Raw genomic sequence first — 15749 nt, 5'->3', positions numbered from 1 at the left:
CGCACCAGAGTGTTCCAAGTTCTTTCGTTCCTTGCCTGCAGTGCTGTGGCTCAGACCCAGAGAGAGACTGAGAGAGCTGACTGGAATTTTTTTTTATGTACGTTAAAGTTTTGTGGGACTGAGTAGGGACAGGTTAAATTCTTATGGGGATGGGTAAGATTCCAGTTGGGACAGGTGGGGGTGGGTAAAATTCCAGTGGGGGCGGGTAAGATTTCTGTCTCATACATAGTAACATATAACATAGTAGATGACAGCAGAAAAAGACCTGCACGGTCCATCCAGTCCAGTCTGTCTCTGTGCAACTCTGTACTTTATCCCCATGACAAGTTTCAAAGTGTGCTGCAAAGTCCTCAAGTAAAAAGTACTCACGTATTTTGTCCCAATGTAGTTTGAATATTCTCTCCAAAACAACAACTACCTGGAATAAGAATATAAGGGAAATGGGATGTGATATACCGCCTTTCTGAGGTTTTTGCAACTACATTCAAAGTGGTTTACATATATTCAGGTACTTATTTTGTACCAGGGGCAATGGAGGGTTAAGTGACTTGCCCAGAGTCACAAGGAGCTGCAAGAACAGACATACTAGGTTAGACCAATGGTCCATCCAGCCCAGTATCCTGCTTCTAACAGTTGTTGTGAGACCAATGCTCCTGGATGGATTTGATTGGGTGGTCTTTTCTTGTCAGAAGGTTTTGCAAAAGATGTTTCTGCTGACAGCATTGTTTCATAAATTCTGTCAGTGTCCAAAAGCAGCTAAAAAAAAGAATATACAGGCTACAGCTGGCTGCTTATGTGAATTCCGCCTTAAGTGAATTCCTTCAAAAAAGCAGTGAATAAATCCTAATAAATAAATTATGTTAAGTGTGGCAAGCCCTTAATTGCCTCCCAAAATCATGTTGAAATAAATACATTTGCTGGACTTGCTTGTTAGTTCCATGTGACTGAAGTGTTATTGGGTCAACGAAAATGTTCTCTCTGATGTGATTTTGAAACAGATTTATCCTCTGGAGTGCCTGGAAATTGTTTGGCAAATATGTTTAACAGACATTTTGGCCAAAATTCTCTATATGGTAATGATAAAATCCTGCACTAAGCGCTATTCTATAAACAGCACTCGGAGTTGGGTGCCGTTTATAGAATAGCATTTGGTACTAGGATCCACACCCAAATTTAGGCATGAGTATTTGCACCAGTTTTTACTTAGTGTAAATTATCACACCTAAATTAAGCACTGATCTCCCTTATTCTATTAAACAGTGCATAAATTGCAAGAATGCCCCGATCCATCCATGCCCCCCCCCCCAATGTTTGCACCCCCTTTGTGGTGCCTAAAAATATACACATAAATTTTAATTGCTGCCAATTAGCACTGGTAATTATTAGCACCTGGTTATCGGCACTGATTGGCTTGTTACTCAGTTAAATTGCGTGCAGAAATTGGGCTTGCACCCAAATTTCCACGTGCAATTTTGAGTACCTTATATAGAATTAGGCTATTTGTGTGCTTTTGTTTGCCCCTTGAAGGATGTGTTGTTTATTTATATTTTTATTTTTTTATTGTAGCCATTGTAAAATTTTCAGACAGTGGAACTCCCATTCCTGAAAAGCGTTACCCATGTGAATTCTGTGGCAGAACGTTCACGCATGGCTCAGACTGGGAACGGCATGTACTGAGGCATGGCATGTAAGTTAATGAAAAAAATGAGAAGGGAACAAAGGGGAAGGGACATTGTCTTGGAAAGTCATATAGGCCCGCACTCAAATTTGTCTTATCAAAATCACAGATCTTGAGGCTGTCATAGTGGAGCTAGATTTGGGCATTAGGGACTAAATTCTATAAATAGCACCCAAAACATTGGTGTCAAAAAAAATGCTTAGCACTATTCTATAAACAACACTTAAACGTAGGTGCCATTTATAGAACAGCACTTAGTGCCATGAACTGCAACTACATTTAGGCATGACCATTTACACCAACGAAAGCTTAAGAAGACAATTATTGGCGCTGATTGGCTTGTTCAATTAAATTGTGCATGCAAATTAGGCATACGTCCAAATTTGCGCACTCAATTTTTAGCGACTTTTATAGAATTTGGGGATAGGTGTAATGAAAAACAGGATTGTGCTGTGATAATTCCAAGCTATAATCTCTTTAGAAGAGACAGAGAAAAGAGTAGGAAGTACTTGTTTATATTGGGAATAGCACAATAACCACTGAAATAAAAGGAAGAGAGGGGAGAACAGCTGAATTAATATGGATTACGCTGGGGGGGAGGGGAACAGAAAAATTCTGTAAACCTGGGTGTATTACACAAACCTCCTGGCCAAGGAAAAGAGGTGGATTTATATATGAGAAGAGACATCACCAAGATGGTACACAAAGGAGAAGGTAGCTTCAGACCAGTGGCGTAGCAAGGGGGGGGGCGGTCCGCCCCGGGTGTCAGCTCAGGGGGGGGGGGTGCTCCCTGCCAGCTCCCCCCCCCTCGGCGAATCGACACCCCCCCCCCCCCCCCCGACCAGCTCCCGCACCCTACCTTTATGTTTAAATATTTTTATTGGTGCAAAAATAAACAAACACAATGTTGTCCTTGGAGAAAAACTCCATACACCACTAAAATTATATCATAACGGTAGAATACAACTCAGTGCAAATACATTTTTACTTCCCCCCCCCCCTCTCGCCTTCCTCCCCATCCCCTTAAACACCTCAACTCCCCCACCCCCCAAAAATCCCCTCCCCCCTATATCGCACTTAAGAATTCAAAATTCTACTACGCGCTACTGCAGTCAATGAGTCCCAGAAGGGGGACCAGACTTGGCAAAGCCGGTCTCCTTGTGGCGAGGATAGGTCTTCTACTCCCCTATGCTCCAAAGCGCCGAGGTGAATCATATTGGATCGCCAGTGTTGCAGTGTGGGCGGATCTCCGGTTATCCACTGTTGAAGAATCGATTTCTTTCCAACCAAGATTGTTTTTTTCAAGAAGCATCTAAGGCCCCGAGGGGTAAACGGGGGGACACCCTGAACACCTCAAATAGCTGAGATGGAGTTGGTCTCCAAACAACCCCCCAGAGCCCAGACACATGCTGACAAACCTGGCGCCAAAAACCAAGAATCCTCGGGCACCTCCAAAACATGTGTCCTAGGTCAGCTGGGGATTGGGCACACTTCTTACATCTATCCTCCATCCCCATAGATGCCCTATATGCTCTATGAGGTGAAATATACATCCGCATCAAAAATTTATAATATGTTTCCTGCAGCGTCACATTCTCCGTCAGTCTTTGGGTTCCCAAGAGACAGACCTTTACTGTTTCCATCTGGAGGTTTGTCGCTAGCTCTTTATTCCAGCAATTGGTTAATTTACCATATTCCACCTCACCCAGATGCTCCCACAGGGAAGCATGATAGTATTTGAGTGGGACCCTTAATTGTGCGTCTAACCCCAATATAGTGACTAACTGTTCCCACACCTGCACTGTCATAGTGGGGGCTGGCAGGGATCTTAGATAATGACGCAGTTGGAACATAGAAAAGAAACTTAGTCCCTTAGTCCCATACTCCAACTGCAGCTCCACTTGAGATTTTAGTGTGCCATCCTCATTATATAGCTGGTATAAATACTGTAAATTTTTTTTCCCCCACATGGCAAAATCTACCGAGGTGGAACCAGGAATGAAGTCTCTGTTACCCTGGATTGGCAGCAACAGAGAGGATTCTGCGGATAAGCCATAAAACCTACAGACCCACCGCCACGCTTTCCTCATAGGCATAAGTATTGGTGCGTAAGCCGGAGGTGTCCGCAGCCTTCCTGGCGCCGCATGCAACCAGGCACTAAAGTGCTCTGGGGCAAACAGCTTCGTCTCAGCCCCAGTACATGAGAAGTAGGAAGATCCCCTGAACCAATCCGTGAGATGACGCATGTTACTGGCAATTGAAAGGAATCTAATACTCAACAGCCCCAACCCCCCCCCCCCCCCCCCCCCCGATCTCGGTAAAAAGAGCTGAGACGCTCGCATATGCAACTTCTTACCCTGCCATATGAACCTCGCTACCAACCGTGTCACCCATTGGTCGTCCTTCTGCGACAGGCACAGCGGTACCATTTGTAGCACATAAGTCCACTTAGGCACCAATATCATGTTATAAAGTGCAATTCTTCCCAAGAGGGACAACGGAAGCGAGTGCCAACCCCGCACTGCGTGCCGTGTACCTTGTCGAAGCGGTTCAATATTCACGTCATACAAATCAGATAAATCAGCAGGGATTTGCACTCCCAGATATTTTAAGGACCCCGTAGACCATGTAAGGGGAAACTCTCCCTCCCATGTTTCCCTAATCAAGCTCTGCACTGGAAACGCCACTGACTTCTGTAGATTAAGGGTAAACCCCAAATAGAAGCTAAACTCACCTATAGTATCCAGGAGGTGCGGCAACGACCGGCAGGGGCGTGTCAAGGTCAGCAGAATATCGTCTGCAAATGCCAAAGTTTTCACTGGAAGGGAGGGCATCTCAACTCCCGCAATCTCAGGGTCTCTTTGAATCGTATGCAATAGAGGTTCCAGATAAAGCAAAAATAACAACGGCGAAAGTGGACACCCCTGCCTCGTCCCCCTTGCTATCGGGAACGTGGAGGATCGAGTTCCATTTGCTAATATAGCGGCCTGGGGGTGGAAATACAGGGCCGCAATTGCGTGTGCAAACCAGCCCCTTAAGCCCACATAGTCGAGAACTCCAAACAAGTAGTCCCAGCGTACTTTGTCAAACGCCTTTTCGGCGTCGAGGCTCACCAAAAGCAAGGGTTCTTGTGACAGTTGACTATAGGCCACAGCCATGCAAACTTTACGGACATTAATAGAGGAATGTCTGCCCCTCAAAAATCCCACCTGTCCCTCTCCCACCAATGTGGTCATATGTGGGCTTAGCCTCTCCGCTAGCACCCTAGCTAAGATTTTGAGATCCACGTTAAGAAGAGAAATCGGCCTGTATGACTCCGGACGTTCTGGGTCTTTCCCCGGCTTCGGTGTCAGTGTAATCCACGCCTCGTTGGAGTTCCGCGGAAACCCACCTCCCTCCACCGAGGATTCAAAACAGAAAACCAGGGCGCCACATAGTTGTGGCAACATACACTGATAGTATTCTGTCGTGTACCCATCGGGGCCCGGGGCCGTACCCCTTTTCAGCGCTTTGACCACTTTCTGAATTTCCTTAGCTCTCAAAGGGGAGTTCAACTGATCTATTACCTCCGCTGTTAGACGTGGGATACCCGAATCTTCTAAATAGTCTACCAAGCGGGTCCACTCCGCTCACCTGGGTTGCTATAGAGAGATGCATAAAAATCATGTAGAATCTGTACTATCCCCTCAGTCCGGACTTCATGCGAGCCATCTGGCTTTATCAAGGATGGGACAAACCTATTACCCCCCCCAATTCTTTACTACTCTTGCCAGCAATTTCCCTGATTTATTGCCAAATCTATGGAAGGTGAATGATCGGTGAAACAGCTGTTTTTTTGTGCACTCGTGGATGAGAGAATTCAGTGCCGCGAGCGTCGACACCATCTCTTCCCTACTCCTAGGTGAGGGGGCGCTAAATGCTTACGTTTTGCTGTCTGGAATTTATGCTCCAGGTGGACAATACCCTGTGTTAACCTCTTTGCCCGGGCACACATGTAGGAGATGACCTCCCCCCTCATAACTGCTTTTGACGTTTCCCAATAGAGAAGGGCTTCTTCCTCATGTTGTACATTGGTGTCCGCAAACAACTGCCATTTCTGTCTAAGATGTTCTTGAAAATGTACATCCCCCGCTTGATGTGTTGGGAATTTCCACTGGTGTCCTCTAAGTCTACCCGCTCCTAGTTCCATATCCACCCATATCATAGCGTGGTCTGAAATCTCCATTGGCCCCACCTCTGCTTTCACGATCTGTGAGAAAAGTGTACCCTCAGTTAAGATATAGTCTAACCTAGACCACGTGCCGTGCGCTCGGGAGAGGTAGGTATAATCGCGCACAGTAGGGTTGACCAGGCGCCATGGGTCAACTAAGTTCAGCGCCCTGCACAAATGTTGTATGCCCTTACCCAAGGCCATCCCCGCTGAAGGCACTGACCGGTCTAATTGCCCATCCATCACCTGGTTGAAATCTCCCACTAAGAGCCAGGGGGCAGTTGTGTGTTGTAGACCCAGACGAATTATGTGCTGAAAAAATGTATGGTCGTATACATTTGGCCCATAAATATTAAGCAAGAATACTTCCTGTCCCATTATGTTTAAGTGTAAAAGTATATACCTCCCCTGTGTATCCCGGGCTACTAACTGGGCCTTACATTGTAGGGTTTTGTGGATCAGGATTGCCACTCCCCCCTTCCGCCCCTGCGCTGGTGAGAAAAAACATTCCCCCACCCACCTTTGCTTGAGCTTTTGACTTTCCTCCTCGGACAGTTTTGTCTCCTGTATACATGCTATAGAGGCTTTGTGACGCTGCAAGGCTGTTAAAATTTTTGCTCTTTTTATTGGCGATCCAATCCCAGCCACATTCCACGATATTAATCTAGGCGGATGCATCTAACCCGGGTCCCAGGACTCCATCTCAGCTTCCTTCAAATTCAGTGGTGATGTTAGGGTCCCCGGGTGCCCAGCCCCCACCCTGGAGCCATCCTCTCTTGACCACTCCACATAGTGCATGGTTTCCCCTTCCACCAAATATAAGTTTCTGTGCAACACTCTCGTCCCCCATACTTCCCAAATAAAACCCTCCTTCCCAGCCCACCCACCCTCCTCCCCCCCTCCTACCCCTCCCCCTTCATTAACGCACAACTGAGAAACCCCCATGATACCTGAGTCACAACATGCTGCGATCCCCACCCCACCCCCCACCCATCAACCGCACTTTTTAACCAAATGGAATTTTCTTGAACACAAACTTACAAAAACAGTGCATACTTGCCCCTGCGTTCTACAATTATATAATTTCTTTCAAGTCCGACTGACCCAGCAGCCCAATACTTTCTTTCAAGTAAGGGTTCCAGTTGAGTTCAGATCTCTATTGATAAACTGCATGGCTGCTTGATCTGATACAAAAGGGATCCATTTCCCCTCATGTTGGATCTTTAGAGTAGCAGGATACAGCAACATAAAGCGCTGATTTCTTTCCACCAGCGAGGCGCAGACTGGATGAAATTTCCGTCTCCTCTCTTGCAAGCTGGTTGAATAATCCTGAAAGATTCGTATTTGTACTCCAGCGTATGTCAGGGATTCCCTTTTTAAGCGATATCCCCTAAGGATCTCTTCTTTATGAATATAGTTCAGTACTTTGATGATAATGACTCTGGGGCGCTGGCTGTTCTGGTGCTGTCTCTCGATCCTGTTGCTCTCTCTAAACAGAGCGGCCCACGGCTGTCTGACAAAGCAAACTCTTTCACGAGCCACTCCTCCAAGACCGTGCTCAAGTTTTTCTCCGGGATATTTTCTGGCAAACCCACTAACCGGAGATTACTCCGTCTAGCCCGGTTTTCTAGCTCGTCCAACTTCTCCGCCTGCTGACTCAGTTTTTCTTTAAGACTCTTCATCTCTGGGTCACGCTGCTGCCATGCGTCCTCCAGTGCGGACACCCTCGTTGCCACCTCCGTTGCGCGGCTCACTAGCGTTGCCATCAGCCCATGCACCTTCCCCAGGCGGTCATTCAGCGATGTGAACCTGGGTTCCAGCGCTGTTTCCACTGCCGCTACCAGCTGTGACAATTGGCGGGCCGAGAACTCCGCTTCGCTTCTCGGCGTTCTGGGCGCCATCTTGGATTTGCCGCTAGTGCCAGCCGTTTTTTCTTTCTCTGGCTTTGTACTCTTACGCGTTGTTCCCGGCGACATGGACACCAGATATTGGTCCATGCACTCTCAGCCAGCTGTAGTTGACCAGGTCAGTCAATTTCGGGGCTATTTGCAGGCAGTATCGGGCGGGAATCGGGCAGGGATCCCGGAGCAGTGCGGAAGCGTGGCTACTCCTCCCTCAGCATCATGTGTCTCCTGCACCCTACCTTTAAAAAGAATATCGGGAGGCAAGGCACAGCGCCTCGCGCCTGCCCTGCACGTAAAAAAATGTGGACCGTCGGGTCTTCCCTCGCTCTATCTGTCCCGCCCTCCGCTGATGCAACTTCCTATTTCCGCAAGGGCGGGACAGAGCGAGAGAAGGCCCGACGGTCCACATTTCTTTTACGTGCAGGGCAGGCGCGAGGCGCTGCGCCTCGCCTCCCGATATTCTTTTTAAAGGTAGGGTGCGGGAGCTGGTCGGGGGGGGGGGGGTGTCATCGTGCTGCACCCAGGGGGGAGGTGCAACGGCGAACCGCCCCGCCCCGGGTGGCAGCCCCCCCCTGCTACGCCACTGCTTCAAACCACTGGAGGTAGACTGGCACTGCATGCAGCAGTCGTGCTGTTATGTAAATTCTTCTATTCTTACACTTAAATACAACCTCATTCCTCAAAACTGGGGCCCAAAATGGTTTATAGCAAAAAATATAATATATGTAATATCATAAAAATGCAGTAATGAAAGTTCCTAATGCAGATCTGTCCTACCCCTAATCTCATTAGAGAAGTTATAAGTCACATTGCATAATGATATTCTCCGAGGACAAGCAGGCTTGCCATAGAAAAAACTAGAGCTTTTAGGAACGCGAGCCACACTCCAACATGCATGCGCAAGTGCCTTCCTGCCTGCTGCACAAACGCACCCGCCTCAGTTTCGCTTTTTCCGCTTGAGGAGCAGCTGCCTTTTGTGGTGGCTCCTCACACGCCTGGTTAGAGCATTTCTTTGTTTTTTAGTACCTTTCCACCTGCTTCATTTTGTCTTTTTTTTTTTTTTTAATTCTTCATATTTTAGTTTTTGCCTTGCATCTAAGTTTCCTTTAATTTTCGACGCAGGCCATTTTTAGGTCTACCCAGTCAGGTTTCTTTGTGCCTGTCCCCCCTTTTTCAGGCACCATCACGTCTTTTGATTTGGCCGGTGCATTTTCTTCCATCCATGTCCACGAAGACTCCCAGTGGCTTCAAGCACTGTACTCAGTGCAACTGAACCATCTCGGGGAAGTGCACCCATTGTTGGTGTCTTCAGTGCCTAGGGGCCTGACCATAGCCCTGCCAACTGTGTCCTCTGCCTTTGTATGAAAAGAGAACCCAGGTTTACTGAGAGGCTCAATTTGCGGATTTTTGGAGCCAGGACTGGTTCCTCGATGTCGGCATCAATTGCACCAACATCCAGGTAGGAATGGCTGCTTTGAGACCCTGTGACACTGGGAGTAGTGAGGCATCGAGTGGGTCTCCACCTGTCTCGAGGCCTTCAGCTATGCAGCCCCCCCCCCCCCCCCCCCCGGGACCATCCGTTGTCGGACCCGACCCCGAGGTGACGAGAGGATTCAACATCGTCCTCTGCACCGAGGAGCATGGGTGACGTGCATCGAGCAAAGGCCAAGAAACATTGTCAGAGATTTCCCTCAGTACATGGTGCTGGGAGCTCCAGGACACCGAGGGGTTCGGCACCCGAGAAGCGTCAATGCTTGGAGGACCGCTCCCCCTCTATCCAGGAGATGCCGATGTGTGTGTCTTCAAGCAGCTCAGATCCTGCTCCTGCACAGACCTCAGCGATTATGCAGCCTGCGCCTCAGCCGATGCCACAATGTTTGCTGAGGCTGCCCTCGAAGAGTGCATCCGGGCCTTGCTTCCTGAGCTTCTGGGTGGCCTTACTAAAATTAGAAATAATAGGCATCTCTGAGACCTGGTGGAAGGAGGATAACCAGTGGGACACTGTCATACCGGGGTACAAATTATATCGTAGTGATAGGGTAGATCGAATTGGTGGAGGGGTAGCATTGTATATTAAGGACAGCCTTGAATCAAATAGATTGAAATCACCCATTATTATTGTGTTGCCCAGTTTGTTTGCATCCCTAGGTTCCGTTAACATTTCTGCATCCGTCTGTTCATCCTGGAAGGCGGATGGTAGTACACTCCTATCACTATCCTTTTCCCCTTTATACATGGAATTTCAATCCATAGGGATTCCAAGATGAGTTTTGTTTCCCGCAGAATTTTCAATCTAAGTAATGCCACACTGGGAAAAGACCAAGGGTCCATCCAGTGTGGCATTACTTAGATTGAAAATTCTGCAGGAAACAAAACACATCTTGGAATCCCTATGGATTGAAATTCCATGTGTAAAGGGGAAAAGGATAGTGATAGGAGTGTACTACCGTCCGCCTGGCCAGGATGAACAGACGGATGCAGAAATGTTAAAGGAACCTAGGGATGCAAACAAACTGGGCAACACAATAATGGTGATTTCAATTATCCCGATTTGACTGGGTAAATGTAACATTGGAGCACGCTAGGGAGGTAAAATTCCTTGATGAAATCAAGGACTGCTTTATGGAGCAGCTGGTACAGGAGCCAACAAGAGAAGGAAAAATTCTAGACCTAGTCCTTAGTGGAGCGAATGATCTAGTGCGTTTAACTTTTAAAAAGGAGACTGATAAAATGAGAAGAACGGTGAAAAATAAACCTAGAGGAGCGGCTGCGAGGGTCAAAAATTTACATCAGGCAAGGATGCTGTTCAAAAACACCATCCTGGAAGCCCAGGCCAAATATATTCTGCGTATTAAAAAAGGAGGACAGAAGACCAGACGACAGCCAGCATGGTTAAAAAGTGAGGTGAAGGAAGCTATTAGAGCTAAAAGAAAATCCTACAGCATAAGGAATGTCAAGTCAAATGCAAAGCGCTGATAAGGAAGGCTAAGAGGGACTGAAAAAAAGATTGCGTTAGAGGCAAAAACACATAGTAAAATTTTTTTTAGGTATGTTAAAAGAAGGAAGCCAGCAAAAGAATCAGTTGGACCGCTAGATGAATGAGGAGTAAAAGGGGGCGATCAGAGAAGACAAAGCCGTAGCAGAGAGATTAAATGAATTCTTTGCTTCGGTCTTCACCGAGGAAGATTTAGGTGAGATACCAGTGCCAGAAATGGTATTCAAACCTGAGTCGGAGAAACTGAATGAATTCTCTATAAACCTGGAGGGTGTAATGGGGCAGTTCTACAAACTGAAGAGTAGCAAATCTCCTGGACCGAATGGTATTCATCCCAGAGTACTGATAGAACTGAAAAATGAACTTGCGGAACTATTGTTAGTAATATGTAATTTATCCTTAAAATCGGGCGTGGTACTGGAAGACTGGAGGGTGGCCAATGTAACACCGATTTTTAAAAAAGGTTCCAGGGGAAATCTGGGAAATTATAGACCAGTGAGTCTGACGTCAGTGCTGGGCAAAATGGTAGAGAGACTATTACAAAGAACAAAATTACAGAACATACTCAAAAGCATGGATTAATGAGACAAAGCCAACATGGATTTAGTGAAGGGAAATCTTGCCTCACCAATCCATTATGCCTCACTTTGCACTTGCTCACATTAAACATCATCTGCCATTTAGACGCCCAGTCTCCTAGTCTTGTAAGGTCCTCTTGTAATTTCTCACAATCCTTTTGCAATTTAACACACAATCCTCTTGCAATTTAACAACTTTGAATAAGTTTGTGTCGTCAGCACATTTAATTACCTTGGGACTTCCATTCCAAATTCCTCAGCTGCAAAACGTTTTGGCAACAGATGCATCTCTCCTGGGATAGGGAGCATCATGTAGATGGGCTTTACAATCAAGGAGCTTGGTCCCTCCAGGAAACGAATCTTCAGATCAATCTCCTGGAGCTTCGAGCAATCTGGAATGCTCTAAAGGTTTTCAGAGATCGGCTGTCTTGTCTAATTATTCTAATTCAAACAGACAGGTTGCAATGTATTACACCAACAAGCAGGGGGACACCGGATCTCGCCCTCTGTGTCAAGAAGCCATCCAAATGTGGCATTGGGCTTACCAACACGGCATGTTTCTCCAAACTACTTAACTGGCGGGCGTAAACAACAACCTGGCCGACAGACTGAGCAGGATAATGCAACCACACGAGTGGTCTATTCACATGGCTTGGCCCACAAGATCTTCCAAGCATGGGGCACCCCCTCGGTGGATCTTTTTGCCACTCAGACCAACCACAAGGTCCCTCAGTTGTGTTCCAGGCTTCAAGCCCGTGATAGGCCCGGATGCGCTCTTCGAGGGTAGCCATCAGAAAAGACTGTGGCATCGGCTGAGGCGCAGGCTGCATAATCGCTGGGGCTGGTGCAGGAGAAAGATCTGAGCTGCTTGAAGACACACACACGTCGGCATCTCCTGGATAGAGGGAAAGCAGTCCATACCATTTTCGTTGCTTTTCTTTGAACCACTTTAAGTCTTTTTACATCCTTAGCAATATACGGCCTCCAAAACTGAACACAATACTCCAAGTGGTGCCTCACCAACTACTTGTACAGGGGCATCAACACCTCTTTTTGTCTGCTGGTTATACCCCTCTCTGTGCAGTTTAGTATCCTTCTGGCTGCGGCCACAGGCTTGTCGCATTGTTTCCTCACCTTGAGATCTTCAGACACCATCACCTCAAGGTCCCTCTCCTGAACTGAGCTTACCAATCTCTCCCCTCCTATCTGGTACATCTCTTTTGGATTTCTGAACCCCAAGTACATTACTCTTCACTTCTTGGCATTAAATTTTAACTACAAATTTGTCAACTGGAGAGTATACTATTAATCCCTGTGCTACTTATAATCTATGCATTTCACAGATTTAATATACTTCAATACATCTTAATATTATTTACGTGTATATTTAATAAAATTCATCGTAGAAAAGCAGCATATTTACAATGTGTGATTGTAATATACATATGTTTATTCAATTAATCTTATAATAACAATGATATTAAAATCTCCTCAATCATATAATCTATTGAAAAAATTCTTTTTGTCCACACTGAAGGAGCAAAAGGAATCATGTGCACATGGTTCTTTTATTTCTGTATGCAAATGATAACTCTAGACATTCAAACTCGCTCTCCCTTGTTGTTAACAATATATTATTTCATGAGAGGTTTGCTTTTGTCAAAGCCCCCTGTCAAACCTCCACCAGTGTCATGGGATCTCAATGTCGTTCTCACCCAGCTGATGAAAGCTCCATTTGAGCCACTGAATTCCTGCCATCTGAAGTTCTTGACCTGGAAGGTTGTTTTCTTTATGGCTGTTGCTTCATCTCGTGAGCTTCAGGCCTTAGTAGTGGATGTACCTTATACTAAGTTTAATCACAACAGAATAGTCCTCCACATGCACCCTAAGTTCCTGCTGAAGGTGGTGTCAGAGTTCCATCTGAACCAGTTTATTGTCTTGCCAATATTCTTTCCCCGACCTCATGCCCATCCTGGCAAAAGCAGCTTGCACACCTTGGACTACAAGAGAGCATTGGCATTTTACATGGAGCGGACAAAGTCCTTCAGGTAGTCCACCCAGCTTTTTGTTTCTTTTGATCCCAAGAGGATGGGGGTCGCCATCAGGAAACGCACCATATCCAATTAGCTGGCAGATTGCATTTCCTTCGCTTATACCCAGGCTGGACTGACTTTGGAGGGTCATGTCACGGCTCATAAAGTCAGAGCCATGGCTGCATCGGTATCCCACTTGAAGTCAGCCTCCATTGACGAGGTTTGCAAGGCTGCGACGTGGTCTTCAGTCCACACATTCACATCTCACTACTGCCTTGAGCAGGATACCCGATGCGACAGTTGGTTTGGGCAGCCAATGCTGCAGAATTTGTTTGGGGTCTAGAATCCAACTCCACCCTCCTAAGCCCATTTTATTCTGTTCTAGGCTGCACTCTCATCTAGTTTGTATATAGTTTCAGGTTAATCTGTGTTAAGTCCTCACCATTGCGAGGCCCACTTGACCAATGTTTGTTGTTTTGGTTGAGCATGACTGCTAGGGATTCCCCACTTGTGAGAATAAGCAAGCCTGCTTGTCCTCAGAAAAAGTGAAGATATTTACCTGTAGCAGGTATTCTCCAAGGACAGCAGGCTTCTTATTCTCACAATCCCGCCCACCTCCCCTTGGAGTTGTCTATTTGCATGTTTTTATTTGTTTTTGTTTTTTTGCTTTTGTATTAAACTAAGGCGGGTGCATCCGCGTGGCTGGTGGGAAGGCACTTGCGCATGTGCGCAGAAACACGTCTACCCACTTGTGAGAATAATAAGCTGCTACAGGAAAGTATCTTCGCTTTCCTTCCCGATCAACTCCATAAAGATAAATCATAAAGTATACAATAAAATAATAATTGCTAGGAGTGGAAAAGACCTAGACGGGTCTGCTAGTGTAAGAGCCTACTCAAGGGGAGGCCACACTTGATGTGTTATTGACAAGTGGAGATTGTCACCAGCCATGGTAAGGGAAAAGTCTAGTGATCACTGTACCGTGTTGGTCAGTATTCAACTCTGACCTGAGCTGAAACATACTAAGTCAGAGGGTTGGAGTACAGGAGGGTTGACTTCAAGAGGATGTGTAATAGTACTGAAGAAACCTTACTAGGCTTCTGTGAACAAATGAGTATAGAGGATCTCTGGCAGTAGAAGAGAGCATAGAGAAGAAATAATACTGCAATTCTTTGTGTCAGGCAAGTTAACAAAAGGTAAAAAGATACCAATACAGTCCACTAAGAAGGCAACATAAATGGTAAGAGCAGAGAAGTTAATGTTCCAAAATACAATAAAACACAGAGGAAAACAGGGAAAATTAGCAAGAGAAACAAAGGAACCCAGTGAGGATGGTAAGAACTACAAAGGCCAAAAGTGAAGTGAAAATTGGCCTTCTTTAGATGTAAAAGGGAAAGGTGAATATACAAAGTTAGAATAGATGATGATTATTATTATTTGCAGCATTTGTATCCCACATTTTCCCACCTATTTGCAGGCTCGATGTGGCTTACATTATGCAGTAATGGTGATCGCCATTCCGGAATCAGAAATACAGAGTATTATTGCATTTAAGTACAGAAAATATAGGATAGGTTATAAGAAGTAGATATACAGTTCACGTCAGGCATTAAAGATCAAAGGTAAATGTAAAAACATTCAACAGTAATCATGTGAATAAAGTAAACAAATAAAAAGAGTTTAATGTTAACTTGAATTGGTAAGGTTTTGATGTCTGGTCATTATGAAGGATCTTTTAGGTACGTCTCTTTGAACAATTTAGTCTTTAGTAGATTACGGAAGTCTGTCAGAACATGCAAAGTTTTTATGGCAGTTGGTAGTGCATTCCACAGTTGCATGCTGATGTAGGAGAAGCTAGAAGCATAAATTGATTTATATTTAAGTCCTTTGCAACTGGGGTAATGGAGGTTCAAGAGAGTCCGTGATGATCTTTTTGTGTTCCTTGCTGGTAAGTCTGTGAGGTCTGACATGTATAACTGGGCCTCTCCATGAATAATTTTATGAACCAGGGTGCAGGTTTTGAATACAATTCGATCTTTTAATGGAAGCCAATGTAATTTTTCTCTGAGGGGTTTTGCGCTTTTGTATTTCGCTTTTCTAAATATGAGTCTGGCTGCAGTGTTTTGGGCAGTTTGGAGTTTCTTAATGATTTGTGCTTTGCATCCGGTGTAGATGGAATTGCAGTAGTCTAAGTGGCTCAGCACCATTGATTGCACCAGGTTGCGAAATATCACCCTTGGGAAGAAAAGTTTAACTCTTTTGAGTTTCCACATTGCATGGAACATTTTCTTTGTTACATTTTTCGCATGGCTTTCTAGTGTGAGATTTCTATCAATTGTGACTCCCAGGAG

General features: G+C 45.7%; 1 protein-coding gene across 5 annotated transcripts in view; it reads left to right on the top strand.

Moving 5' to 3' along the window:
• Positions 1-15749, top strand: part of ZNF462 (zinc finger protein 462) — a 717470-nt gene that overhangs the window by 687945 nt on the left and 13776 nt on the right. For all 5 annotated transcript variants that reach the window (XM_030194320.1, XM_030194319.1, XM_030194316.1 and 2 more), the window contains one exon: positions 1567-1687. In XM_030194320.1, coding sequence (XP_030050180.1) covers positions 1567-1687 — 121 coding nt within the window. The remainder of the gene's footprint in view (positions 1-1566; positions 1688-15749) is intronic.

This window comes from Microcaecilia unicolor, chromosome 2, assembly GCF_901765095.1.
Source record: "Microcaecilia unicolor chromosome 2, aMicUni1.1, whole genome shotgun sequence".
NCBI lineage: Eukaryota > Metazoa > Chordata > Amphibia > Gymnophiona > Siphonopidae > Microcaecilia > Microcaecilia unicolor.
This window is presented reverse-complemented; position numbering and strand designations above follow the sequence as displayed.